A 26,203-nucleotide genomic window follows, 5' to 3' on the forward strand; every position below is an offset into this window, starting at 1 on the left:
TTATCATACAAAGACTTGTGTAGCTTTTTATACTGATATTAATAAATTATACTAAGATGCAATATAGTTGTTTCCAACCAAATACAGTGAATATTTAAAAAAAAAAAAAAAAAAAAGAGGCAAAAACAATTGAAGCTTGATTGCCGTATATAAAAAAAAATCTTCCATACATTAGGTCATACTATATCATTTTCTTTAGTCTGTGATTTACGGATTATATGAATAATTATTAACCATCATTTTGTATTTTTGGTCATGAAACGCATGACATGACATGAATCACGTGATTCCATAAGCTTGGGACTGTATAGCATGAAAACACTAAACTCACTATAACAACAACATAACCACAACAAATTAGTGAACATCAACCTTAATGAATTTCCAAACGTGACCCATACATGTATAATTAAAAGTTCAAGAAAAGAAAAATTGACATTGGCCCCCACAAATCCTTTTGCTTTTTGGTTCCCTTCTTTGTCCTAAACAACATTTCCTTTTTATTACAAATTTCACATTCCCAATTCTTTCCCTTTCCATGTATCCAACAGAACAGCACAGCCAGAAAATAGAAATTAGCTAAACCCCTTTTCATTTTCTTAGTAAAAGTAGTGAAACTTGTTCTTTTTTTTTTTGTATGTTTGGAAGGGTAAGTGATGGGCCTGCCTTTAGCCCAATGTCCAAGATTTGTGAATGAAGAGAATTATGATGATGACATGTCATCTCTGCTTAAAAGCAACAAGCTGAGTTCTTGCTCCAGGAAGCTTCTAGAAGAGCATTGCCACCTTCCAAGATCACCATTTTCTTGGATCATTTATTGCTTCAAGTATTAATTTTTTTATTATGGGATGTTGTGGTTAATTTACCATGTTATTTACTATCCATTTTTTCAGTTACATTGTTGATTGAGTGTACAAGATTGTGAAGTTTGAGGATTTGGCCTTGATTACCAGTGTAATGAGACCATATAGCTTTGTTAAATTATGTAAATTGGAAATAGTGCTCTGGAAGCTTAATTTAGATGGGAAAATTTTCAAGATGATAGTTTGAAATGCAGATGCTGTGATTGCAAATGTTAGAAGGAAATATGTTGATACTCACAAGCCAACTTATCAAAGACGCTTCCCAAAACACAGATGTGATTTCAGAGAGCTTTTACAGCACATGTAATAGAAACAGATATGGAAGCTTTACATGAAAAAAAAAAGAGAGGTATTTTGCATAACAAATGGGAGGGGCTGCTTATGTTTGGAACTAGAACTATGATTTATTGCAGATTGAAATGGATCCCAATAGGAGTAGTGATTATATCGAAGATACTACTGGTTTTATAAACTTCAAACAGATGGTTTCGTCGTTGTGATGTGTTCTTTGTTGATCTGTGGATTCGAACAACATGGTGAATTTGATGAAAGCTCTATCTCATAGCCATGCTACCATTGTATTATATGTAGATTGAAATCCCCTTTTGTTGGATTGAGATATCAAGTAAAAGAATGTTTGAACTAAATCAAGAACTGAAGATAGATTTCCCTCTACAATGTTGAACTGGAGAGAGTGTGATCAAACAAACTACACAATAACCACTAATTATGACCACTAGCTACATGTATCTTGGCCCTTGGGTCTACAAGTTATTAACATACATCACATATACAATTCATCACAACAAAAGTCAAAAACTCCCTGGAAATAATCCACCAGACCACTCTCCGAGATCTGATCCTCGAATCCGAATGCTGATTGGAGCATATCATCAACACAAACAAAGTTTGGTTTACTGTGGAACGCACCGAGCATCTCTCTGCTCAGCTGCTGGCCGTGAGCCGAAGAATCTTCAGAATTCGAGCTTCCACAGTCGACCTGTGCAATGCTGGAAGAAGAGCCATTGAACTGGTCAAGAGACAGCCACTCAGCAAAAAGGACTTTTGGTAAGATGCATTTCTCAGCTCCTTGTTGGTGGTCCGTTGATGATCCTTCCATGTTTTCTAGAGACTGGAAGCTACAATTTTTTTGACCCGACTTCGAAGTAGAAGAAGAGGTTGGTTCCAGTTTTGACACTCTTTTCTTAAGGTAAGAATGCCAGTAGTTTTTTATCTCATTATCAGTTCTTCCAGGTAGGTAATAAGCTATCTGAGACCATCTGATACATACAATAATCTAATGTTAAAATTCAATAGATATCTGTCAATGACAGTATACATGTTAAATTTTGTTAATTCTATGTTTTTCTGAGATTGTGTATAAAGATATAAACACAGAAAAATCAACCAGTATCAGTTTTATCCAAATGGAGTAGCATTTTCTAAGTACAAACAGTTGAAAACCTTAGTTTTTCATTTATACATACATATATATAAAGAGCATGTTATAGGAAGTTACTTGTTTCCTAAAACTTGATGAAGGGCCAAGATCTTCTCCTCCTCTTGGAAGCTAAACGCCCCTCGCTTCAGTCCCGGCCTTAGATAGTTAATCCACCTCAATCTGCAACTCTTTCCATTCCTTTCCAGACCTGCCCAAAACACATATATACTCCTATTTTGCATGTTGATATATATTTGTTTAAATAATGCGTGAACATACATACATACCTGCATTGATAGGAATGGAGCTCCAGCAGCCATGACCATGTTTCATGATGTGGTTTTTGAGCTTGAGGTCTTCATCTGGTGACCAAAGCCCCTTCTTGTGATTCTGTGTCGGCTTCTTACACCCCATTTTTCGAACAAGCTGCAGGTATATGTGTTGTTAAATTTGATGATGAAAACATGTTTGTTGTCTTGTATTTAAAGGCAAAGGATTTTAAAATTTCAATGGATTTGGAGAGTATGGGTTGTAAAGTTAAACAAGAAGCATTAAAGTAACAATATTTGCATGCACATTGTTCAACTTCTATTGTTTTTTTCTGTTACTTAAGACTTTGGCAGATCCTGTGTAGTTTTCTCACATTATGGTTGACAACATTATTCTAATGTGGAATTCATTAATCAACTCAAAATTCTCACACTAGTTCACAAATAGCAATAAATTTACATTTTTCTCGTGTTGATATTTCTTCTAGGTTAGGTAGAATTAAGGTAATCTATGTTGTTACATCAATTCTAAACTTTAATTGGGACAATAATTGTCATAAAATACTAGTATATGGTTTTGAAATCGTGGCCCTAAATATACAATCTATACATTTTGATTTGACAGACAGACTGTAAGTGCGATTTTAACATACTAATGAGTCGGTGTGTTTGATTAATAATCCTCGTGAGTCGTGAGTGTATTTAAATAGATTATTTGTCCTAAAACTAATTATTTTACGTTTTATTAATTTATTTTTTGTAGTTGAGTAAGGCGACTTTCATTTTGATATCCAATTTAGAAGTGCATGAGTTTGGTATTAGTGATAAATTATAGCTTAACATAATAGCTAGCTTTAAATATAATGGCGACATGTATTAAATTTAGTTAATTTTTGAAGTACAAAAAATCACATTTTAGATAGAACTTAGTAATGAACTAATGGGAGTAGTATTTAGCAATTCATTGTGGCCATTTTGTGCTATGAATATTCAGCATTATACAATATTGTATTGCATGAAATATGAAGAAATCAATTAAATATTTAACCCTTTTTATTGATTTTCGAATTGTATACATAAAATGTCTCTTTATTTAGTAATATTAAATCTTCTATCAATATTTGGAACTAAATTTAGTAGCAAAAAAAATCGTAAAAATAAAGAATTCCACATTGTTTCTTTTTCTTTTTTGCACTCCATCTTCTTTATTTTTTTGTGTTCTATTTTTTTCTTTTCATTTTGATCTCTGAGATAATGCAAAAGAGAGGAAGATGAACATCCAAAAGAGGAGTTTCATGGAGAACCTCAAGAGGGCTTAATGCTATAAAATTTGCATCCAATCATTTCATTAATCAAAGCAAAATCACACTACTTTTGGAAGCACAGTTATCAGATTTTTTATAAAGGTAGTCATCATATGCTGTAGAGACTTGATCTCTAACCATTTTTCTCGCATGTTGAGGTGTGGCATCATTCTCCGTATCACTCAACTCAATCACCTCAACACAATCTCGGGGCTTCGACACCGGACATCGTCGTGGCGGCAGCGGACTAATAAGATCAATAACTTCTGCAGCAGCAGAGCAACCACCAATGCTGCTACCAAAGTGCATCATCCTCTGTTGCTGAAGCATTCCTCCTCTTGGATTACTCGAGCCGCTACCACTGCTCTCCTTTTCTGTGTCGATGATCAGTTCCTGAAGCTTTCCATCGATTTCCTCGATGTCGACCGTCTTCTGTCTCGATGTGGGAGCATCTATTTTCGTCTCTCCAATGGCGTTCGAGGTGGTGCTCTCCTTCTCAATCTCGTCCACCAGTTGTTGGAGCTTTCTGTCGAGTTCCTTTGTGTCTCGTTTCTGTTTCTGTCTTGGTTTACGACTGGGCTTCTGTTTCTGAGCTTTTAGCTCCCGGAACTCCATGATCTTTTCAGGGCAAGCACTGTAAGAACACGAGCCGTGTCATCAAACTACTCGAGGATATATGCATGTTATAAATTGATAACATCAGGTTCTTGAAATGGCATACCTCTGCACAAGATCAGCAGGTACAACCGATGCTTCGACTCCATCCATGTCTTCCCACGAAACCTCAAAATAGTCCCTTCCCTGGATTTTTCTTTGCTTGATAATCCTAGATATAGGACATTTCACTGGAATCTGTACTCACAAGAAACACTCATTGAATATACAGCCTTGTGAAGTCGAAAGAAGAGACTGGTGCCACGTACCTCGTTGATTGGCGGATGGAGGTCTAATTTGGAAGAAGTGACGCGAAGGTTAGCAAATCGCCTCAAGTTTCTTTCAGCAATCTTCGGAAGGATGTACTCATCTAACCCAAGAAAATTACAAACTTCAGCAACACAAAGTAGAGTTTCCGATGATCTTTTTCTCACATTTCATTATTTTATTTTTTAGTCCAATATTTGACACCAATATACATTTTGTTAGATGCATTTCACAACCAAGAGGTAAAGAAAGCATCAAAGCATAACCAGTGAATGCATCAGTGCACATTCATAACCAGCAACATGTATCTTTGAACTTCTAATAAAGGTTGCCGATGTCTTAAATCCCTTGTGCGCGTGACATTGTGGATATACACACACTAAGAGGGTGAGATACATAATAACCTTGGTGCATATGGCGATATCTATCGTGATGGGACATAGGGTTGACAAAATATAACCTGTCTTTTCAGGCGTCCAGTCGAAATATTGAGCACAAATCTGATGCAGCTGGTTGTTGTTGACTTGATAGGAAGCAAGAGCCCTATTAAACAAAAGAAATGTAGAAGTTTTCGACTGTTAAGAAAAAACGATGGAATATAACAAATTTCTGGGGAGGAAACCCCTATACCTGTTCACTGCATCTGAGTCTGCTGAATGACACTTGGGCTTCATGTATGCATTTATCACTTGCAAAAACTGATTGTCCATTGGAAAATCAGATTCGTTCCCTATAAACGAGCAAACTTAAGTTAAAACCGAAAGTTGCACATATCCTTCCTTAGCAGGCTGCAAAGCAACCACCATATCTACTTTCGGTTATGATCATATATCATCTCCAAATTGTGTGACGAAAGCCCGTATAAATTGCAGCATCAAGATTAAAAAAAAAGGTTGATAAGAAAGAAAGGATTTTTTAATGGAAGGAAAATGATAATAGAGAAGCCATTGCAAGCTCACCATTAAAATCCCTCTTGTTATCATCATAATTCTCTTTATTTTCACCCTCAGTAATTTTGCCCTTCTTTTTCGAGTTTTTTGGCTTCTTTGCAAATGACAAGCCCTCTGATGCAAGCCGCTGAAGAACAGACGAATCACCAGCAGCTCTCACAAGCTGACAAGCATGCTCCTACATTCAAGTTTTAAAAAAAATTTACATCCGGTTTGTATGCAGATCAGAAAATATTTTTAACCAGATAACACAAGTGAAACGAAGAAAATATTCATCTTACCGGCCCAACCCCACGAATTCCTTGGGTGTAATCGCTCCCTAGAAGAATAGCAAGAGTAATCTGAAGATAAAAAATATGTAAACAAGATTTGATCCATACTGCCAATTCACACAACCAATTATTTATGTCCAAACTACTCACAAAACATGAAAGCAATATGTAGTTATGTGCAGAACAAGAATGTTTGGTCATCCGCGTAATTTTCTGTCCACTGTGAAACCATACGATAAAACAGAATGGCTAGTGACTAACTCGTAAATGATGCCGATTACATAAAGGTCAGAGAGATAGTTACCAAGGAATCCCTTCCAAACCCAAGTTCTCTCTCGATATCGTCCATTTCATAGCAAGTAACATAACCACCTTCTCCTAAATTTCAGAGGGGAGAAAATAATTTGTACTATCAGTATATATTAAATGATTACTGGAAAGCAAAAAACTTGTACTATAACTCACCCAAACAAATGTCTCTATAAACTGTTCTCGCACCAAACAGAAAAGCATCGGAATCTGATGTAAAACATCCATCCTGAATTCATAATTCAACCAACAGAAATGAGAGTTCTAGCAGACATTAAATGGTGATAACAAATGAACTGCAGTACATAAAACTGTACGTGGAACAAGAAAAGTTAGTGTGCGAAATTTCTGAGTTAAATCTTCAGGAGAGAATAGGGGTATTCACATACACATAATGATTCTGCGTTCAGCAAAGCACATTGAGCTTCAGCCTCCTCAATCCTGTGTATGTTTTAAGCAAAATAGGTTAAACATGTTAGCTAATGTCAATTAAAATCTGCAAAGCCATTCTAAATAGGAGTATATTTTTTAAAGTTTACTTCAAAGCATCAGATTTAGAATAACATTTTAATATGGCCACACAGTTTACCCATCTAGGCATTGAATCCCAAGGGCAATGCCGAGCAACTTGGCTTCTTTGATCATGCAAGAAAATTCAGATCCCATATTTCTTTTCAAAGATGATACATTTTCACTAGTATGCTTGGCATGTACAATTGGCATTGCCTGCACCATAGAGAAAAAAGTTTAGTACGGAGGTAAAAGAATGAAACTGTGATGCTCCATAAAGGTACATTGAGTTGAGCCATGTTGAAGTCTTGCCTCATTTCCTGTATTCAAGCGGCGCCTATATGTAGATAATTTGATACCAGGAATGGAGCCGTCTAGACAACAAGCACAAAGCTTGTGTTAGTTAATGAAAAATGTGAACATACTTTTTAAAAAAAAATTCCCACATAGCCAAATCCCTTAAGCATACAAATCCCTGCTTTCTACTCCTTATTTCAGATTGAAACAAAATGGATACATTAGAAGTCTATGACAAGTTGAGCTCTTCTTCTACAAATCCTTATCCTTCTCCATCCCTTCCCCAAGACACATTTTCACAATAGAATGTCCACAAAGCTTAAAACGAAACCCAGCATTGTACTAATTGTACACTTGATTGAAGAGTGAAATAGGTCTAATTGGAAAGGAGAAGTAGAGACGTAGTACCAGTAACGAAGATAAGGCTGCAATTCAAAGCAAGGAGGGCTCTGAGGCGGTGGAAGAGACTCTTCAAATAGAGCTTGTCTTTCAATGGACAGTGGGATCTGTTCACATTTTGAAGCTGAACCATCCAACACGACAAATCCACACACACCCTCTTGTTCCTAGCCAACAACAAACCCAGTTCATCAGCATAAATAAAGTAGGAATTTTTTTTAATCATGGGAGTTGAAAATTGAAACTTACTGGAGATGATGAAGGGGGAGAGTTTTCTTGCAAGTTTCCAAGATATCCCACAGATTCTTCACTCCCATCTTCTCTTCACACTGCGAGTGTACTGTGTGACGAGTTCCTTTCGAAACTAGGCACAACTAAAACCGTATTTTAAAGATTTCTTCACTGATTCAATGGTTGCTCTGATCATCTTTGCAAATTCCTGCTTCGGTCGAGAAGTGAATTTCCGGTGGAAGGAATGCGTTCGGATTGAGTATTCAAAATCATCAAAGATTCATTTTTTGGGGGAAAAAAACTGTGTTGCGTGGAGGGGTTGGCATTTCTATGGTTGAACGTTGAAATGGGGAAGCTTCAATTGAAGTTCAAGAAATTTGAATTCATTTGATTTTAGTAGTAGTAGTTTTGGTATTTGAATTCTTTATTATGAATATTTAAATAATAAAACAGTCCACATTGATGTCCTTGACTGACCAGAGTGCCGAGTCTGAGACTATAAAAAACCAAACTTCACCATTGAAGAACTACACCAACACAAACTCTTTCTCTCTCTCTCTCTCTCTCTGTGTTGCGAAGCGATGGCTGTGCAATTGTGGGAGGGTTTGAAAGAATCAATCACAGTATACACAGGCCTGACGCCGGCGGCCTTCTTCACAGCAATCGCCGTGGCCATTGCCTTCTACCAGCTGCTCTCAGCTCTGTTCGGTTCCTCCGATGATGTAGGGCATGCTGATCACGGCTCTAGCAAGTCGGAAGAGGATGTGAAGCCTCTACCGCCTCCAGTTCAGCTTGGTGAGATCACTGGCGACGAGCTCAAACAGTACGACGGCTCTGATTCAAGTAAGCCTCTGCTCATGGCCATCAAGGGCCAGATCTACGACGTCTCCCAAAGCAGGTATCAAGCTTTCCTTCTTCCCTATTTCCTCTGCGTTTTCTCCAATTTTTACTAGTCAACTTTGATTGTGATTGAGTGTAGCTTGTTAGAAGATGAAATTAGGTTTTTTGATGAGTTTCCAATTGCAAATTCAATTGCTATCAAGTACAATTACTCTCAATATCAAGATATTTGTCATATGAATCTGCAAATGAATCATCATCAGCTACAATTTGTTGGTGGAAATGCTTTATTGAGGCCTGATGAGGATGAATTTGGCCTTTGCAGGATGTTCTACGGACCAGGTGGACCGTACGCCCTATTTGCTGGAAAGGATGCTAGTCGAGCGCTTGCAAAGATGTCGTTTGAGGACAAGGATCTCAACGGTGACCTTACTGGCTTGGGCGCGTACGAGCTCGAAGCCTTGCAAGACTGGGAATACAAATTCATGAGCAAATATGTCAAGGTTGGAACTGTCAAGGTGGTTGCTGTTGCTGATGAATCTTCTGCTGTTGCTGCTAACGGTGAAGTTGCACCCGAGGAGGCAACAGAGATTGCTCGTGAGTCGGACAAAAAGGAAACAGAGTGATCCTCCATCACCATTTAACTGCAATCAATATATATCCTTGTTTCACAAAAAGGTTATAGACATAGGCAATTAGGTATTAAAGGTATACTGAATACTGAATAATAACTTGAGAAGCATTGTTTTTCGCCTCCTCTTTCGTTTCTACACATCTCCACTTGAATGTAACCTTCACTTGTTATGAATAACATGCTCTCCATGTTACTGGTAAATGATCTATGAGTTGGATATTCTGTTTTTTTGACATCTACAGAGGCCATTAAAGGTACCGAACTTTCTTTAGTTTGGTAGCTAAAAACCAAGAATTAATGTGATTGTCTGTGTGTTTGATGGCTACCTTATTTTCCTCAGCCACCGCCGGCTTAGGGTGGCTCCCCCCCAAGAACTGGTGGCCAATGGCGGCTGTAAGCCTGCCCTATGTAGCTAGTTTTGAGCTTAGTAATAGTAGGTATGGCTGTTGACATTGAAATCAATGGCAACATTAAATTGAATTAGGTAAGTAAACTGCTGTAAATAAATAATGTTAAGAAAAAATGGCAGTAACATGTTTTTCAGGTTGCTCATGTTAACATAGGCTAATTAAATAATTAATCGAGATTGTGACAGCCAATAATTTAAGGATTATCTATGCAGATATTTTCTTAATCTTCTTTCTTGAATAATTTGAATTGACGTTAATTTCTCAATTTTACAATAAGTTATCCATCTGATTATACCATTTTCAAAAGTAACATAATTTTTGGTTAGTCTAGATGTGAGAGTAATTAAGTGCGAAACAAAACTCTCATCTAAGTTTTTATGGTGTTCACGTAATTGTTCATTGATGGCTAAGACAAGGAAAACAATCCGAAGTAGCCAATAAGATTGTATCACTTGACACAATATGAGCAAAGTCACACTTATAACTTTGACAAAATTGTAATCTTCCAATTCTAGAGAGACCGGATAAAATTCAAATTAACCAACAAAATTGTATCAATTTGTCAGTTCATTCAATTTAGACGAGTTTTGAATTACTAATTTTTTATGCATTTATAATCTAAGAAACCAACAACATTAATAATTAAATTTATGGGAATAAATATTACTACTACCACCAATTCGGAGTATCATGAAATGGTCATGGATCTTCTTTTAAATTTAATTATTTTTTTTGTTTTGTGGGAATGCACGTGGTTGTGGCATCTGTTTGTCCATTTCCTTCATTTTCTCACAACTCCACTACTTCCATTAACTTCATTTCTTCTCTGCCGTTTTCCCCTTCTTTCTTCATCCAGAAACAATCACCTAGATTTTCAACTCAAATTGAATCTTAGTGGTACTAGGAAGTTGCGTGTTTGTTTCATATTTCGATAGGATCGTTTATGTATTTATTTTTCTCGATTTTTCGATCTTTCTTTCTCTTGGTTTGTTCAAAATCCCAACTTGTGAAATGGGTGGTGAGCATCCGGAGTGGCTACCCGCCGATTGGGAGGTCCGCGTCAAACGCCGGAGCTCTGGAAAGAAAGACAAGGTTAATTTGGAGATTCCTTCAGCTGCTTTTTCTCACTTGAGCTTTATATTTTTATTAGTTTTTCTTGAATTAATTTTATGATGCTTCACAACTTAGTTTTCGTGTGGAAGGATAAGAGAGTTGGGAAATTTGTTTAATACAAAAAGAAGCCCCATGATATATTGATACATGCATTTTTGTGTTCTACCACTTGAATCGGTAACAAAGAGGATATATTTGAGTTATGAGAGGCTAGAATAGAGTGTTGTTTCTGATCTGGTTCCGTAATACTGTGGCCTTGCATTCATTTCCATGGTAATTTGGACATGAGAGATCATGCAAACAATCCACCATTGATGTCATATTGGACAAAACTGTCTTTGTTTTGATTATACTGTATTAGCTAATCCTCCGTCATTACCGAACTATTGACTGAAAAACCTTTATAGAGCTAATATGTTAAGGGATACATCAAGCAAAACTGTGTTCTTGCTGAAAGATTAAGAAATCCAACATCTCGAAGTTAGTTTATTCCTTCAAATCTAGTATAGAGTTCAGACTGCAGACTTCCAATGTATGTATTGTATGTGTGAGTGAGAGAGAGAGGGAGGGAGGTTGTGGGTGAAAATTCTTAACCGATTTGACATATATTTATTTCATGTTTGAGAGCTGTGCTCACCACTTGCCTTGTAGGGCAGCTTGAGCTTGTAAAAGGGGAAGGAAAAGAGGGAAGGAGATACAAGGGCTTCCTAAGCTTATATGAAGTAGTAATAGATAATTCTAAAATTTTGAAGGACTAGCATACATAAATGTTTTCCATGTCGATGGATGCTTCCATGGAATACTTCATTCTTGAAAATCACTTAAACATTCAAAAGATTAAATAATAGGTCAAATCTTGAGCATAAATACATGCAACACATATAATTTCTATTTTACCCTTGGGTGATGAGAATCATTGATTCTGAACCACTTCAACATTTCTCCCCAGATGCATATTTTAGCGCTTTTAGCTTTCACACTGAATTACTTCCAATTTATGGCTGTTGGATCTAATTAAATGCTACCATCCATTACATCCTTTTGTGAATTTTATATATTTATCAATAATGTGTTTATAGTATTTAACTAACCCTAGTATGGTATTCTACTTAGTAGATTATTCACACAATTGATTTTTGGATTTTGCTCCCATTCTTTTCTACTTTATTCTTTATCATGTTAGGGAAATGATTTCTTGGTAGTTTTTGACCTAATGAAAAGAAATTAGGTTGGTTTGAGTGGGTTTGCATTTCTTAGTGATGTGATGTTCTAAACATGCAACGAAGTTTGGCCACTCTAATTAGATATGTTGCTGTCATTCATTTCAAAAGCAAGTCTTACCAACTTTACTATGACTGTCGTGAATCTTTCACCCCCTTACTTGTTTTGAATTATGTGTTCTATTTGGATCTGCTCCAGTATTACATTCATCCCTCAACTGGCCTCACGTTCAACTCAAAGCCAGAGGTTCTTCGGCATCTGAAAGATCTCAAGAGTTCCATAAAAACGTCAAAACACAAAGAGATAAATAAGGTAAATGCCCACTAGAATTGTATCGCACATTACTTTGTGAAATTAGAGTTGTTTAACCATAACTTCACGAAAATAAAAGTCAACGTTCATTGTCCTGTCCTTTTACAAAGTCTCGTATAGTAACATGAAGTTATAATGCTTAATATTTTATTTAATTTTGTATATATGTTCTCCTATATTACATGTCTCTCATCCTTATTGTCCCAAAATTGTAGATTAACATCAAAACAACCGTGGCTGAAAACTTACCTCCAGGGTGGATTAAAGAAATCAGGAGGAAAAAGACTAAAGGCAAGATCAGGACAGACACGGTAACATTCCTTAGTAACCTTCATATTCTCAACTCATTATGATTCTATTCTACATTGAACCGTATCCACTATCCAGTTTTATGGCCAAATGATGGTGCTCTTGAACTGCTTGTTTTCTTGTATCAATAATTCTTGCAGTATTACACCGATCCTATTAGTGGCCGTCTATTTCGCTCCATGCAAGAAGTTTATCGCCATCTTAAATCCATGGATTCAGTAGAGGTGGAGTCCAAACCAGATGACAAAGGTTGCACGAGCATGGAGTTGGTGGATCATTCTCCATCTGTTAGTGGGCTTTCCATCTGTTTCTTTTCCTTAATTGTTGCCTTTTTTTTCTCTATGAAGTTTGATATTTTTAGTGATATATTCATGTTAATGTTGCCACAGCATCAGACTGGCAGACTATTCATATTTGGTGTCTGGTGCACCTATGAATATTTTTGAGATTTATTTATTTATTTATGTTTTAATCTCATTATTCTCAGAATTCTCTGACTTTACATTTGACTTGGCTTGGTTTGTACCTAGTCGCCTGCCAAAGCTAAAGGACAGAGGCCGATTGGCAAGAAAGGAGATAAAAATATGACTGGTGGAGAAAGGATAAAGTCAGGTGTTGAGCCTATCCTTGTGCATTGTACTAGACCAACTTAATATACTTATCCGCATAAAGCTCTTACAGCATAGTTCACTTTCCACCGGTCATTGGCTGCACAAAAGATTCACTTTCACCTATTAGAATGGGGTTTATTTATATCTGTGGAATGCAAATTTTTTGGAGGGTCAAAAAGATAGGCAACAATTGTCACAATACTTTCATAGAACTGCTAATTCAATCAAAGAATGCAAATAGAAACTGAAAATGTTCGCTGATCGAGTTTATCCATCAAGATATGCATTCTTCTAATTTGAGACAACAAGTTTGGACACAAAAGGTAGTGTGATTGAATTATGATCCCTTTTGCATGATATTGTGGTAATGTTTGCTGCATTAATAATCTAAATATGTGCCCTAGGACTGTAGAATGGAGCAACTATAAATTGATTTGCTCAGAATTACGCTCTCTGATATGCTACAGTAGGTGAACAGAGTGAATCAACTTGCTATAGAACAATGAGATTAAGAAATTAGCTGACAGCAAAGTAGCTAAGTGCTTACATGAATTGGTTTTAATGTTAGGCGCTTTATCTTGGTTGTAAATTTTTCAGTACAACTTTTGGTGAGTTCCATAGCCTATATAGAGCTTCTAAATTCTGCTTTTTGCCCTGCTGTTGGATACACTTACCATCTAACATCACTATTTTGTGGAAGTGATAGTGTAAAATTGCATTTTTTTTGTGCTATATTATGCAGTGTTTTAAGATTTAGAACCATGAGAACGCACTAATAATTCTTTTGTGAATGGACGGATGATCAACATGAAAGTGAGTAAAGAACTGTAATTCGATCGTTGTATTTTGGCTCAACTGATGAATACAATTGCAGGACCTGATGCTACTGCACTGAAAACCATAGTAAAGCCTCTTGTAGAGGAAAGCTGTAGAGAAGATGATTCTGGGACTGAGAAACTTCAAAATAAGCTACCGCAAGAAAATGGCAACGAACAACACAATGTTGGAAGAAGACTGCGTGGGAGATTTGTTTACAATAAACTAAAACTTGACACTGAAGGAGATGCCTTACGGTCAGGTGAATAATATAGCTATTGGTGTGTTTCAGAACAAATTGACATTTCCAGATTGCATTTCTGAAGTTCAGGGATCCTGTCTCGATATGCATTCACCATATTCTTTACTTGTTACCTCAACTTATTCATAAAGCTTCATTGTATGTATTAGTTCTTCAACTTTGCTTAACTTCATCTTGCTCGTGTCAGTGTCCGTATTGCTTCCTCAGCTTGTGTTGTCTCAGGAAATCGATTTTACATTTTCTGTAATGCAAGTTCACACATTTCACTACACAAAGTTTCATGATCTAATAGATATTTAGACTGTTTCTCTTCTAATAGTTGTTTGGAAATTATCTTTGCAGGCTCAACAATTGCTGCTGTGAACAATTTGAATATCCCGGAAACTAACGGTTCAGAACAAAGAGAAAAAGAGAAGAATCACAAGGAAGATAGTCAGCAGCGTGAAGATCTAGCACGTCAAAGTAAGAACAAAAACACAAAAAGGAAATGGATGAGCAATTTACCTCGTAGAACTTCAACGAGACTTGCTCATTTGGAAGCCAATCAACCAGCGGAGGTAAAGAGCAGTGCCAAGGATGAGGCTTCAGCTAGAGTATCAAGCAAAGAAGAAGTGGATTCCATCAAAAATGATGGTACATCTGTGCAATCTAATGAGCCAGAGATGAATACCTCTGTAAAAATTGGTACAGCAGACTCAGACGAGCAATGCATAACAGAGAATCCAACCAATGATGAGCAGAAAGAAACCATTCCTTGCGAAAATATTTCTCCTGAAAAGCACAGAAGCACTGGAGCCGTCTGCCACAAAGATCAAAAGGATGAAAAACATCTGGACGCCTCTATGAAGGACCTATTAATGGATCCGTGCATCGAGTTTGCAATCAAAACTCTGACCGGTGCAATACCGATTGAAGATTTGAACAAAGTTGATGAGAATCCAGCATCTTCCTTGGCTTCAACTGATCAGACGCCAGGCTGCTCGTCTCTGTTGCCTTGTGGTGATATCTGGTCTGATCCTTGCTTTGAATTCGCTGTGAAGACACTGACAGGCGAAATGCCCAGTGAGGATGGAGTGCGGTTTCAGATTTCGTACAAGAACCCTGCGAGTTCATTGCCGAAGATCAAGGTAGACAGTGTGTGTCCATCCAACTACTCGGATGCTAAGCAACGAGGTGTGTAAATGGATGGAACTCAGGTCAATCTGGGCCTGAGCGACAGGCTCGAAGGGCTTAGGATGTAGTGGTGGGGTATCTAATCACTGAATGTATGATGGAGTTTTAAGTCTCCATCTTGTTGTGGCTTTGTGCATTAGCATTTCAAGTGCTGTAAACTAGTAACTTAGTGCTAGATTTCTTTAATTCTAACATATTTACCTAACTATATGTAGAAACACACTTTTCTTATTTTAGCTTGTTTGTACCCTGTCTTTCCTTCACATTTGAACATTTGCAGGCAGATATGTTCTGGGGAAGTGTGACTGTGACTGACTATGAAAGAGATTACAATGGAGAGAGAGAGCAATTGGTCATCTATTTATTATACCATAGAGCGCATAAAATGCTTGTTAATCATTGAATTTGATGAGATAAGTGAAGGCAACTTCTCACTTTGATAATCTTAAATTACATGATGTGCAATAGCACAACAAAATCCCTCTTCTCCACAACCAAAAAACAAAAAAACAAAATCTTCCACCAACAGGTCCAAAATTCAACAAAATGGCTTCCTTTAGAAGAGTTATAGTATTCAACAATTGGTGTTTCAAAAAGGGAAAAGCTATACAACCACATTATGTACAACCATAAACTGGTTCAATAGAAAAAAAAAATTGGTTTATTTAAAGCTTCCGGTCCACTACCAGTTTCAATTTACTTTTATACCCTTTGCTGTTATTTTTGTGGAAATTGCTGCCTGATCTTTTCTTTGCTCTAATATTGTTTTACTTTCATCTTTCCCCTCTCATCTACTATTTCCTTTCATAGAGTTCGCGCCTTTGTTGAATTGAACTGCACGTCGAATATTACAATTAAATGTTGATTTTTTAACTAAGGCCGGAGCTTGGTCATTGTCGAGTACTTGAGGATACAAGCTTTTATACATAACTCCTTCTAATTTCAACACGCAGAGTTGGCTTATTAGCTTTTATAAGTACATATAAATACTCTTGGATTCATTATGGTGCTAAGCTTATTATGTTTTGTAAACAGTATAGATCCAAACAGTATAGAAATTTCTTTATTGTTCGGTATTTTGATTATCTTCGACCCCACCATAAGCTATCAAACGTGATTAATATATATTCTGAATTGTATTATGATAAAACATAATTGAATCTAAATTTTAAATTTGTACGAGTATAATATTAAATTAAATTAAATTAAATTAAATTAAATTAATTGTCAGAATAGTTAGAGCTTCCAAATTAAAATATAGTATTAGCAACTGAAATATCGGGATGATTCAATTGAATATAAGTATCAATCATATTATTTAATATAATCATTTTTAAATTAAAATCTTAGATGATTCAGTTGAATATAAGTATCAATCATATTGTTTATATAATCATTTTTAAATTCCTGATAAATAATCAAGATCCTAAATTTAATACCTCAATTAAATTGTAATATGACTCATTTTTCTTTTCCTTAATGCCATTTGGGTTATACATCATTCGACAAGTACTACCTTATGCTTAAAATTAGTTGAAGTGAATGATTAGAATTTAGGTTATACTACGCTACTTTGGAATGAATCAATTAGAAGAAAAGTTTATATAATGAATCTAGTACTCTGGAATGAATCAATTAGAAGAAAAAAAATGAAAAACAGTAAAATGGAAAAGTTTTCTCCAAATTCTCATACGGTGGTACTATTATTTCAAAATATTGTGGTTATATTAAAAATTTGTGTATTAAAATTTATTATTATTGGAACTGTAACATCTGATTAATGCACAACTTTAATTTAAATTTGAAGAGTAAGAAGAGAGGGAATTTTGATTTAAAAAATGAAAATTGAGGCTGAGGGTTAATAAAGTCATTTTATTTGTCCACTAACTATAATGAATATTATAATAATATAATTAATGCTTTAATTTACTAATATAACCTTGTGTGGTTGTACATAATGTGGTTGTTTAGCATCACTCTTTAAATATATCATGTTACTTGAACAATGTGGTAAGGGTTTAACAAGTACTTATAAATGGGTGAAGTCACAAAACAACTTTGTTGCAAGAAAAAACCATTCAAACAATCAAGGTCGGGCACCAGTCGCGCAGCATCAAGGTTAATCCATGATTTATGTACAGAGTTATATGAAGGATGGGATCTGGTTATATTTGATCACTTCTAAACAACATTGCTTCCAGCACGAAGCGTCAAAGTTTCAGTTCTCTTACTTCTCTGCATTGCATCTACCAGCCAGTTTACACCCTCTTTTATTCCCGATCTGCAATAAACATCCCAATCGGTTACATTTGGGCTCATCAATTAGAAATTAAAATGATAGAATTTGATATCCATCTGCATACCCGTCAAAAGCTGAAACAGCTTGAAATTTAAAATCTCGCCCGTCCAATTTATTTATGTCCAAATACTGAGCAAGTTCATCAGTTGATACGGCTTCTTCAAGATCCTGTGCAGCACAACATCAATAGTAGGGTACTTGGTCAAACTTATTTGTTCAACCTATCTTCTTTAACTTACTTAGTCTATTCTTCTAAAAATAGTGAAAGGAAAAAAGCCATAAAGCATGGTTTCATAAGAGCATCTAAGTAGACACGAGAACAGCACAGCAAGAAGCCTTATCACAGCAATCCAGCAAAATGAGATATCTTGAAGTTTTAAATATAATGAAATGATACTACATGACAAAGTAATGAACTATCATTGGCAATAAGCGTTTAACCAGGATGAGACGATTACCTGCTTGTTAGCTAGTATCAACACTGGAGCTCCTTGCAAATCCTCATGCCGCAGAGCCTTTTCTACAATATCAGGGAGAAAAGTGAGGACACCCTTTTCACTTAAACTAATACTATAAACCAATACTACTACAGTTGCTTGAATTCCCAAAATATTACCAAGTGCAGATTTTGAATCTTCAAAACGGGATGGACAGGCAGCATCAACTACATAAATCACAGCATGTGCCTCATCATAATATTTCTCCCATATCGAGCGAAGAGCAAGCTGGTGAAAATTATGTCTTGTGTCATAATATAATTTCACAGAACCATATAACCATGAATCTATACACTATACAGTCATGAACAATTAGCTGAAAAGTTCAGAGTGCATTCCAAACCTGACCTCCCAGGTCCCAGAATGCAAGTTTTGTATTTGAAACTTCAATGCGGCCAATATTAAGTCCTACAGTGGGAACAATTCGATCTGGTGGGAGACCCTCCAAGTTTGAGTATTGTGACTTCAACTTCTCCAGTAATGTCTGTAATTGATTGATTCATTAGCTAAGATCAATAAGAAAAAGCTTACTTCAGGTATCCTTAACAGGATATTCTTAAAATTTACAAAAAGCACGAGACATAAACAGATGGCACTATATATTAACTATGTATTTTATTGGTTCCAAGTACAAGCCAAAAAAGAATCATTTCGGTAAGGGGTCTTATAAAAAGTATTAATGGATTGAAAAGAACAAAAAAAGAAAGAAACCCTCATCAAATTGCCACTTGCCAGTCTCTGTAATCAGCATCTTTAGCCCTTCAATTGGTTTTATATTAACATATATCAGCTCAGTTAGACAATTCATCAGGTTTAACATAGGCAATATCATAACAGTTGGTTTAGACAGGGATTCCGCTTAGATACTTTGACAACAATACATGGATGCACAGGACCATCTTAGTACTGGTCAACTCACAGTCTTATTTGGGCTAGACCAGCAACAAAGCAAATATTTCTAAAAGGAGGATAACTCCATTGTTTTGTCTCTACGTATATCAGATCAAACTATCAGGTGCTAAATATCAAACATATAAGTTAGTATTCAAAAAGTGGTTCCGAGATAAGTCAGCATATTACTGTTTTCCCGGACTTGTCTATTCCAAGAATAAGAACATGAAACTCCATCTTGCTGAACGCGTACTTCCATAGTCCATCAAGTAGGGAAAACATCTATCCTTAGTTCCGGTTTCTGTACTATCTTTAACTTCTATTCAGGTACTAGGACCTTGATGCCCTGAAGCTGAAATCATAAAATGCAGAAAAATGGAATAAATTCGAAGATAATGAAGCACTTACTAGAGATAACAATTTTCACTTTGTTTTAAAACGGGCTGAGATAAAATAGTTGGCAATTACATATACACGAGTTAACTATGAGGCGTGGACTGAGTCCTAACATGAGATAACAAGCTAACAAATCAAGTAACAAGGTTGTTCCAACGGACTGAAAATAGATTAGATACAAGTAGAAAAGCAACACTAACTGAAGCTATATGTTAAGCAGCACTTCTCCCACCTAACAACATCAAATGAACAAATACTGTGTATAAGAATGTTCTTATCAAGTAGTTCCAGTATGAGAAGACAAACATTTGAACTGGCGGTGTAAGTGAAGAGATCAAACATATGATACAGTAAGGCCCTACATTCAACAAATAACTCTCCAAAAACAGCAGCCTCAATGATATGAAATCAAAGAGCAAGATCCTAGTTGGAGCGATTGACAATTGGCATCATTTTATTTTATTTTTTTGCATTCAACGCAAAGTAACTAAACACTGGGGAATTTCGTCCCTAAATTGCAGTCTCCTACAAACGCCAACAATCGAGGGGGGAAATAAAAGAAGATAACTTAGCAACACCAAATCTATAGGGTCAAGATCTCAACTTTGCACTAATTTCAGATCAACCCAAGATCCAAACAACAATTAAGAAATAATACAGCTCTAGGGATCACCTTAATTCAATCAAACACACGAAAAGCAATCGAAACATCGGATCAATAAATTAATAAGAAAAAGAAATGCAATTGCGCAGAATTTAGAGAAAAACGGAGGAAATTGGAACATGAATCGAAGAGATGTGAAGAAGACCATACTTGCGTAATTCTGGAGAAGTGGCAAGACTGAATTGTAGAGCTGTTTACTTACTGTAATTTTTGGAAGAAAACGTGATGATTGAGAAATTCCCAAGCTTTTTTTGTACTTTTATTATTTTCTTTTTAAAATAAGTTGTTTTATTCTTAAAATAAACACATATTTACTAACACATGATTTCTCGTAGTACCAAAATGAGTGATTTAATATTACTAATAAAAATGTGTATATAAATGTAAGTAATGTCAAGCTAATCATTTTATACTTTGATATTAGAGATTACATAAATTATAAACTATGTTCCAGTACAATCTTCATTCAAGTCTGGAAAAGTAGGGAGCTCGCAGGAGGTGGATAACAACTCAACACCGTCGATCGTGGAGGACAGTCGCATGAGACTGTCGGTGAGAGAACGTTCGCAAAGGCAGACTCGGCGTCCCGATCGCTATGGTGACTTCGTCACTCGTTAGGAGGAAGAAGCATCACTTATTATTTATTTTTTCTAGTTATTTAATTTTTGTATTTTTTGGGATATACAATTATTAATTTTTTTTTTTTTAAAGATAAATGTCGAGTGAAATATAAGCTCCCTATTGTTTCTTAGTTGATTCTTTCCCGGATCATAGGTCGAACCAACCCTAAGATCCTTAGATATAAAATTCAAATCAACCTTAGGTCGAATCAATTCTAGGGTCCCTTAGATATAAATGTCGAAAATTTGATACACAAAATATTTATAATATCACTAAGTATCAGTATTTTATTTGCATAAAATTGTGGTAGAATTATAAATTCAGCTGCAAGTAAACATTAAAACAAAATGAAACTACAAACCTCAATTAATGTTTATACTGAGTCAATATTTATGTAACGACAATTAGGCGGCGAAGCTATTTTACTTACCCAAATAACTAAATAGTCAATTCTCCAAAGTAAAATAAGATAAAACAAAAAAAAAAACTAGCTGAAGTGATAAAAATATATTGTTGATGGGTTGTGGGACATCAAGATTATCTTTTATCATCTCCCTTGTTCTGAAATTCTGGGACCACCTGAAACATGCAAAATAAATTTTCAAATAAAAAATCATTAATAGTACAATAACAATGTTTAATAATTATACTAATAACTGTACATTTAATAGCAAGCCCACCTAATACATTGATCAATTTTATTGGAAGTAGATATTTTACTAATTCAATTTTGTCACAGCCCAAAAAGTATTAAAAATTGATTTGATCCATGATGTTACTTCCATGGTTGCATGTGAAGATTAGAGGATAGAAATAGTGAGACAGACCTGATCTTGAGAAGATTTTTGGCATGATAAAATTCTCGTCTTTCTCTCTGTCCTTCTCACACTGGACTCCACATTATCTACAACATTTTTTACTTCAATTTTTAATTACAACCCCAATAGAATGATTAATTACATATTCCTTAGGTATATACTCCTTGTAATTTGTATATTAAAAGAAATGCTCAAAGCCAAAAATAACGGACAATATATACAATGGGAGAGAAAAGTCATATGGTAACTAATCTGTCCATTTCATGACCTATTACACATGAGTGATCTCGCAATAGCTTCAAGAATAAGAAGTTCCCAGCCTAGATATTATTAAAGTCATAACGGGCTTCAGCCCCCCTAGAAAATTTCTTTTTCATTATATGATATTATTAAATATTTGATCTTTTGTACATAAAGTATTGTGAAAATGCTATGATCAAATAAATCTTGGTAAAAATTCCGTTGGAACATTTTGAATACAAAATATAAGAATATATTACAACTTTTAACCAAAACAAATTATGTGTCGCCCATGTAAAAGCATATAGTACATCTTACACTAATTAATAAACGCACACACACATTAAATATCCTAGCTCTATAAGTATAGAATTATTAAAGTTCACAAATTAATCAAACCTACATCATTATGCATTTCATGCCAACCCTTCAAAAGATAATTCTCTAATCCTCTATGGTTGTCGTTAAAACCAAGATTACTAAATTAATGAAAAACCTTAACTAACAAGATATTTTTTACAAAAGTCCGCTTTCTTCTTTGGCACCGGGCATTTATTAATTAGATAAACATTAGTATTAAAAAATTGGACATGAATGACCTACTTTGTGACTTTGACCAATGACCACCCTTATCCAAGAAATCATGTAAAACTATACCTGTATGAAAAGTGGAGGAAGATGATTTAAACTTGTCCAAATCCAGGGTAGAATCAGAGGTGTCTGGTAGAAAACGGTCGAGAGGGGGAAATCGGGAGTTATTTTGGAGCATGGATTGAACAAAAGAAGCTTCCATTGAGTTCAAGAAATGCAAGTGCTTCTCGTTTGTGCAATGCAACTTGCTGTTTTTATCAGCCATCACCCGCCGCCGCCGCTGTTTCCGGTGGCCAGAATGCTGCTGGTTTTGTTTACTTTATTAATTAGGTGCTATGGTTTGAGGGTTTTTATAGTGTGAGTTATTGATTGTTGTATTGGAATTGGTTGGTTGGTGTCAACATTTTCAGCCTCTTTCAACTAGTTTTCTTTCCCACTCTTTCTTCTTCACGCGCTGCTCTTTGGCGTGTGTCCCCATTTTTTATCGATTGGAGAATAAATTGATGAAAAGAATATAACACACTAAAAAAAGTGAAAAGAGCTTAGAAGTCTTTCATTTTGAGCTGGCAGCTAGTGTAGTTGGCAACGGAGGGCAAAACTTATTGCAATGAGTCTGGGTTCGAATTCCACTACTGTCATGTAGTTGCTTCCATCTCTCAGACACAAGTGTGAGGCCTTGAGAGATAGGCTTCTGGAAGTCAGTAGGTTAAGGCCTCCTCCTTATCGGGCTGCTGCGTACCTTGATTAAACCCCCTTTGCATCTTCTGGCAGTCAGTGGGTTAAGGTCTCCCCTTTGTCGAGCTACTGCGTACCCTGATTAAACCTCATTTCATAATGTCAGCTCGGAGTGTGGGGGTCGTCAAGGCGACGTAATCGCCTTTTGCTGCAGTGAAATGAGGTGAGAAGCACCCATGGATAAGGCAAAAAAAAAGCAGCCTATGCATCAGTACAGACAATAAATACAGTGATAAATAATGAACGAAAAAAACTTCACGGAACACATGTATTGAAGCTTAAGATTAATGCCACAGATTCTCCAAATTTATAAAATTCAAATACTTTCAATTAGTATTAAATAACAAATCTGATTAAAACATCTTTATCCATAATAGTAAATTAAAAATTATAAAAACTTCCTACTCATCATCATTTCTTGTTTTTAATTTGAAATAGTTCATCTCAGGTTATCTACATCAATCTAGGTCCTACTAAATTCAACTTTCAAAACAAAAGAAACATTTGGTTGACTTTGTTTTAAAATTAATAAAATGACAAGTGATAAAGTTTCAAAATATCTAAGTATCTCACAAAAAGAAATAAAATATCCGTGTGGTTGGTGTGTGGGATGTACGCTCGTAGTGGTGCGAGTATAAGTAGAAAAAAGAGAAAGGTAAAAATATCTAGGTTTGAGAGATCAATGGTAGAGGATTGCCTAAGATATTTTCTTGTGGTGTGTGACAGATCAAATACTTTTTTTTTCTTTTTTAAGAAATGCTAAAATTAAGTCCAATTTCAATTTCTCTTTTTGGTTCCCATTGAAAAATATATAAAAATCTGAAGCTTTTCTAAAGGTAGATAGAGACGTTATCCACTTATAATTCTCCAATTTCATTTTACTCCATAGTGACCCCATGCATACCCTTATATGTAAAAGATGGCTAACTTTTTGGAAGCTCAAATTTTTGGACACCTATCATTCATTGAATTGAGCAAAATCGAATTAAAATCGAATCGAATAATGCTTATATGCTCTTCCAAATGAACCTTAGTGCTAGACATTCTTCACTATACTTGTAATACTACCTTTTTTGTTGAAAAAATTGATCTCTTGCTATATTATAATCGATCAGGTGATTAAAATATCATAATGATTGTATATTTTTGTTGTTTGTTTGTTTTTGTTTACTTTTATGTTTTGAGATTTTTTTTCCTTAATTATTTTTAGTAAATGTATTTGTTGTTGGTTATTGTGGATCTATGTCGACGTTATGTGCTATATGAAATTGTTGTGATTCTTATCATATTTCGGTAAGGTCAATCACGAGTGTTGAAGAAATAGAATCGCCAGCAAGACGATACCAAGTGTTACGATATTATCTATGTTAAAAGTTAAAACCCGTGCTGAGTCAAAATAGTTTTTTAAATGGTAGATGGAGGGAGTATTGTTATCAAAGTATCTAAGCGGAATTCCTGCCCATCTTCAGAGTCATTATACTATACCAACTAGTGGCGGATGCACACTAGAACAAGGGGTTCAACTGTACCCGAAAAACTTCAATCCTATATTGGTACTAAATCTAATAAAGATCATCGATGCCCAGTGATAAAGAGTTCCCTTGTTCAAACCCACGCACGTGTTCGAACCTTTGGAATGTATTCTATCTTCAATTTTTGAGAAAAAACCGTAACTTCATTTCAACGCTCTTTTGTTGATAACCAATTATTCTTTACATTTTAATATAATTTTCTTTGCTACAATTTATTTTCGATAGTTCCTTTATTTTAATAATTTTTTTTCTTTGATCAACAAACTCTTTTCAATTTATTTTGTTTTTAATTCATACGCTGACTTGATATGTCTTTCCAACTTATTTCATTTTGATGTTTAGTTTTTATTATTTACTTTATGCATCTAATAATTTAATAAATATAACATCTTTAATTTTGTTTCACTTCATATTAAATTTTCAGTCGAAAATTGTAAGCAAGAAAGTGCCATTAGGCACGGCTAAGTTACATAGCTTTACTAGCGAGATAAATGAATTAGATGTGTGTTCATGTGTTTAGAATCAAGAACATGGAGAGATGGTAAACACTTTCTAATAGCTATTCTTTTCTCCTTTTGTTAGCTACTTTGGATTAGAAGCATGAAATGCATCTAATAATTTAATAAATATAACATTTTTAATTTTATTTCACTTCATATTTAATTTTCGGTCGAGAATTGTAAGCATGAAAGTGCCATTAGGCATGGTGCTCAAAAGTCTAATGCTAAATTACACCGCTTGACTAGTTAGATAAATGAGCTAGAGGTTTGTTTTTCCGTGGAGAATTAACAACCTGGAAGGATTGGATACACTTCCTAATAGCTTCTATTATGTTCATCTTTTGTCAATCTCTTCGAATTACTTTTCATTTTCAATGATTGAGTTACCATACATATAGACTATCTAAATGTTTTAGAACTCTCATCTATTTCATTTTATTCTTCTAGAATTATTAATATTGTTATTTTGTATCCTATTTATTTCTAGACATTTTCTTATTATTGTTTTTTATATTCTATTTATTTGTAGACATTTTAGGGTTGCACCCTCAAGTATGACGATGTCGACCTCTTTTAATCTAATTGTCGCACCTCAAGTGTGTGACGATTAATCAGAACCTATGCATCACTCTGATGATAAGTTGAGTAACTCTTCTTGCCTTTTAAATTTCTTTACCGTTGTTTATTGAAGCGGCATATGGCACATTCAAAACTCAAAAGTTTCCTATTGACGTAATTTAGTGTTTTGGTTATAGTTATTGTTTGCCTTTGTGGATGTTGTGTTTTTCGCTTTTGCAATTATTTGATCATTCATGTATTTTTGCTTCTTATTTTGTGTATTTTCCTTAAAACCATTTTTCTCTACTTTAATTTATATCTCTCTCTCATTTTCAATAAACTTAAGCACAACTCTAAGTCCAACAAGCGTAGGAATGAAGTTATGTTGTGAACT

The 26,203-nt window shown here is 35.2% G+C and overlaps 6 protein-coding genes across 7 annotated transcripts; 2 read left to right on the forward strand and 4 right to left on the reverse strand.

Annotated features, from left to right (window-relative positions):
* Positions 1–1,647: 1,647 nt before the first annotated feature.
* On the reverse strand, positions 1,648–2,718 carry LOC125217001 (transcription factor LAF1-like). Its single transcript, XM_048118817.1, has 3 exons — positions 2,592–2,718; positions 2,383–2,512; positions 1,648–2,143 (listed from the first exon to the last, which is right to left on the reverse strand). The coding sequence occupies exons 1-3, from the start codon at positions 2,716–2,718 to the stop codon at positions 1,648–1,650; spliced, it is 753 nt and encodes a 250-aa protein (XP_047974774.1).
* A 1,127-nt stretch (positions 2,719–3,845) lies between these two features.
* LOC125212490 (single-stranded DNA endonuclease family protein) lies at positions 3,846–8,197 on the reverse strand. Its single transcript, XM_048112679.2, has 14 exons — positions 7,785–8,197; positions 7,545–7,702; positions 7,152–7,213; positions 6,919–7,055; positions 6,719–6,770; positions 6,486–6,558; positions 6,325–6,398; positions 6,030–6,089; positions 5,758–5,926; positions 5,429–5,528; positions 5,259–5,341; positions 4,801–4,901; positions 4,599–4,729; positions 3,846–4,511 (listed from the first exon to the last, which is right to left on the reverse strand). The coding sequence occupies exons 1-14, from the start codon at positions 7,850–7,852 to the stop codon at positions 3,926–3,928; spliced, it is 1,854 nt and encodes a 617-aa protein (XP_047968636.1). The 5' UTR covers positions 7,853–8,197; the 3' UTR covers positions 3,846–3,925.
* Positions 8,198–8,282: 85 nt separating this feature from the next.
* LOC125212783 (membrane steroid-binding protein 2-like) lies at positions 8,283–9,441 on the forward strand. Its single transcript, XM_048113041.2, has 2 exons — positions 8,283–8,664; positions 8,932–9,441. Exons 1-2 carry the CDS (start codon positions 8,348–8,350, stop codon positions 9,230–9,232), a joined length of 618 nt encoding a protein of 205 aa, XP_047968998.1. The 5' UTR covers positions 8,283–8,347; the 3' UTR covers positions 9,233–9,441.
* A 955-nt stretch (positions 9,442–10,396) lies between these two features.
* Positions 10,397–15,717, forward strand: LOC125212782 (uncharacterized). 2 transcript variants are annotated; one of them, XM_048113040.2, is made up of 7 exons: positions 10,397–10,742; positions 12,183–12,296; positions 12,512–12,607; positions 12,746–12,892; positions 13,136–13,217; positions 14,121–14,294; positions 14,637–15,717. In XM_048113040.2, exons 1-7 carry the CDS (start codon positions 10,662–10,664, stop codon positions 15,473–15,475), a joined length of 1,533 nt encoding a protein of 510 aa, XP_047968997.1. In that variant the 5' UTR covers positions 10,397–10,661; the 3' UTR covers positions 15,476–15,717. The 2 variants fall into 2 exon arrangements, with proteins under 2 accessions (XP_047968997.1, XP_047968996.1); XM_048113039.2 differs by having other exon boundaries at positions 10,398–10,742; positions 14,091–14,294.
* A 1,761-nt stretch (positions 15,718–17,478) lies between these two features.
* LOC125211588 (uncharacterized) lies at positions 17,479–20,499 on the reverse strand. Its single transcript, XM_048111451.2, has 7 exons — positions 20,365–20,499; positions 19,344–19,506; positions 18,607–18,747; positions 18,383–18,491; positions 18,225–18,286; positions 17,831–17,934; positions 17,479–17,748 (listed from the first exon to the last, which is right to left on the reverse strand). Exons 2-7 carry the CDS (start codon positions 19,434–19,436, stop codon positions 17,649–17,651), a joined length of 609 nt encoding a protein of 202 aa, XP_047967408.1. The 5' UTR covers positions 19,437–19,506; positions 20,365–20,499; the 3' UTR covers positions 17,479–17,648.
* A 673-nt stretch (positions 20,500–21,172) lies between these two features.
* LOC125212794 (uncharacterized) lies at positions 21,173–22,826 on the reverse strand. The gene is made up of 3 exons (XM_048113052.2): positions 22,551–22,826; positions 21,663–21,739; positions 21,173–21,414 (listed from the first exon to the last, which is right to left on the reverse strand). The coding sequence occupies exons 1-3, from the start codon at positions 22,747–22,749 to the stop codon at positions 21,373–21,375; spliced, it is 318 nt and encodes a 105-aa protein (XP_047969009.1). The 5' UTR covers positions 22,750–22,826; the 3' UTR covers positions 21,173–21,372.
* Between the last annotated feature and the right edge of the window lie 3,377 nt (positions 22,827–26,203).

The sequence above is a fragment of the Salvia hispanica genome, chromosome 3 (assembly GCF_029641045.1).
Source record: "Salvia hispanica isolate PSC_SH4W2 chromosome 3, Shi_PSC_v1, whole genome shotgun sequence".
NCBI classification, from domain to species: domain Eukaryota; kingdom Viridiplantae; phylum Streptophyta; class Magnoliopsida; order Lamiales; family Lamiaceae; genus Salvia; species Salvia hispanica.

Coding starts and splice junctions, on each gene's coding strand:
- LOC125212783 (XM_048113041.2), top strand. CDS start 8,348: ATGGCTGTGCAATTGTGGGAGGGTTTGAAAGAATCAATCACAGTATAC. Junction 8,665..8,931: donor TACGACGTCTCCCAAAGCAG/GTATCAAGCTTT, acceptor TGGCCTTTGCAG/GATGTTCTACGGACCAGGTG.
- LOC125211588 (XM_048111451.2), bottom strand. CDS start 19,436: ATGTTTTCCCTACTTGATGGACTATGGAAGTACGCGTTCAGCAAGATG. Junction 18,748..19,343: donor TAGACAAGTCCGGGAAAACA/GTAATATGCTGA, acceptor AATCAATTACAG/ACATTACTGGAGAAGTTGAA. Junction 18,492..18,606: donor TCTGGGACCTGGGAGGTCAG/GTTTGGAATGCA, acceptor AATTTTCACCAG/CTTGCTCTTCGCTCGATATG.
- LOC125217001 (XM_048118817.1), bottom strand. CDS start 2,718: ATGGGGTGTAAGAAGCCGACACAGAATCACAAGAAGGGGCTTTGGTCA. Junction 2,513..2,591: donor CTCCATTCCTATCAATGCAG/GTATGTATGTAT, acceptor TGTTTTGGGCAG/GTCTGGAAAGGAATGGAAAG. Junction 2,144..2,382: donor CATCAAGTTTTAGGAAACAA/GTAACTTCCTAT, acceptor TGTATGTATCAG/ATGGTCTCAGATAGCTTATT.
- LOC125212490 (XM_048112679.2), bottom strand. CDS start 7,852: ATGGGAGTGAAGAATCTGTGGGATATCTTGGAAACTTGCAAGAAAACT. Junction 7,703..7,784: donor CTCCCCCTTCATCATCTCCA/GTAAGTTTCAAT, acceptor GTTGTTGGCTAG/GAACAAGAGGGTGTGTGTGG. Junction 5,529..5,757: donor TAACAAGAGGGATTTTAATG/GTGAGCTTGCAA, acceptor GCTCGTTTATAG/GGAACGAATCTGATTTTCCA.
- LOC125212782 (XM_048113039.2), top strand. CDS start 10,662: ATGGGTGGTGAGCATCCGGAGTGGCTACCCGCCGATTGGGAGGTCCGC. Junction 12,297..12,511: donor AACACAAAGAGATAAATAAG/GTAAATGCCCAC, acceptor CCAAAATTGTAG/ATTAACATCAAAACAACCGT. Junction 14,295..14,636: donor AGGAGATGCCTTACGGTCAG/GTGAATAATATA, acceptor TTATCTTTGCAG/GCTCAACAATTGCTGCTGTG.
- LOC125212794 (XM_048113052.2), bottom strand. CDS start 22,749: ATGGCTGATAAAAACAGCAAGTTGCATTGCACAAACGAGAAGCACTTG. Junction 21,740..22,550: donor TTCCTCCACTTTTCATACAG/GTATAGTTTTAC, acceptor AAAATGTTGTAG/ATAATGTGGAGTCCAGTGTG. Junction 21,415..21,662: donor AAAAATCTTCTCAAGATCAG/GTCTGTCTCACT, acceptor TGCATGTTTCAG/GTGGTCCCAGAATTTCAGAA.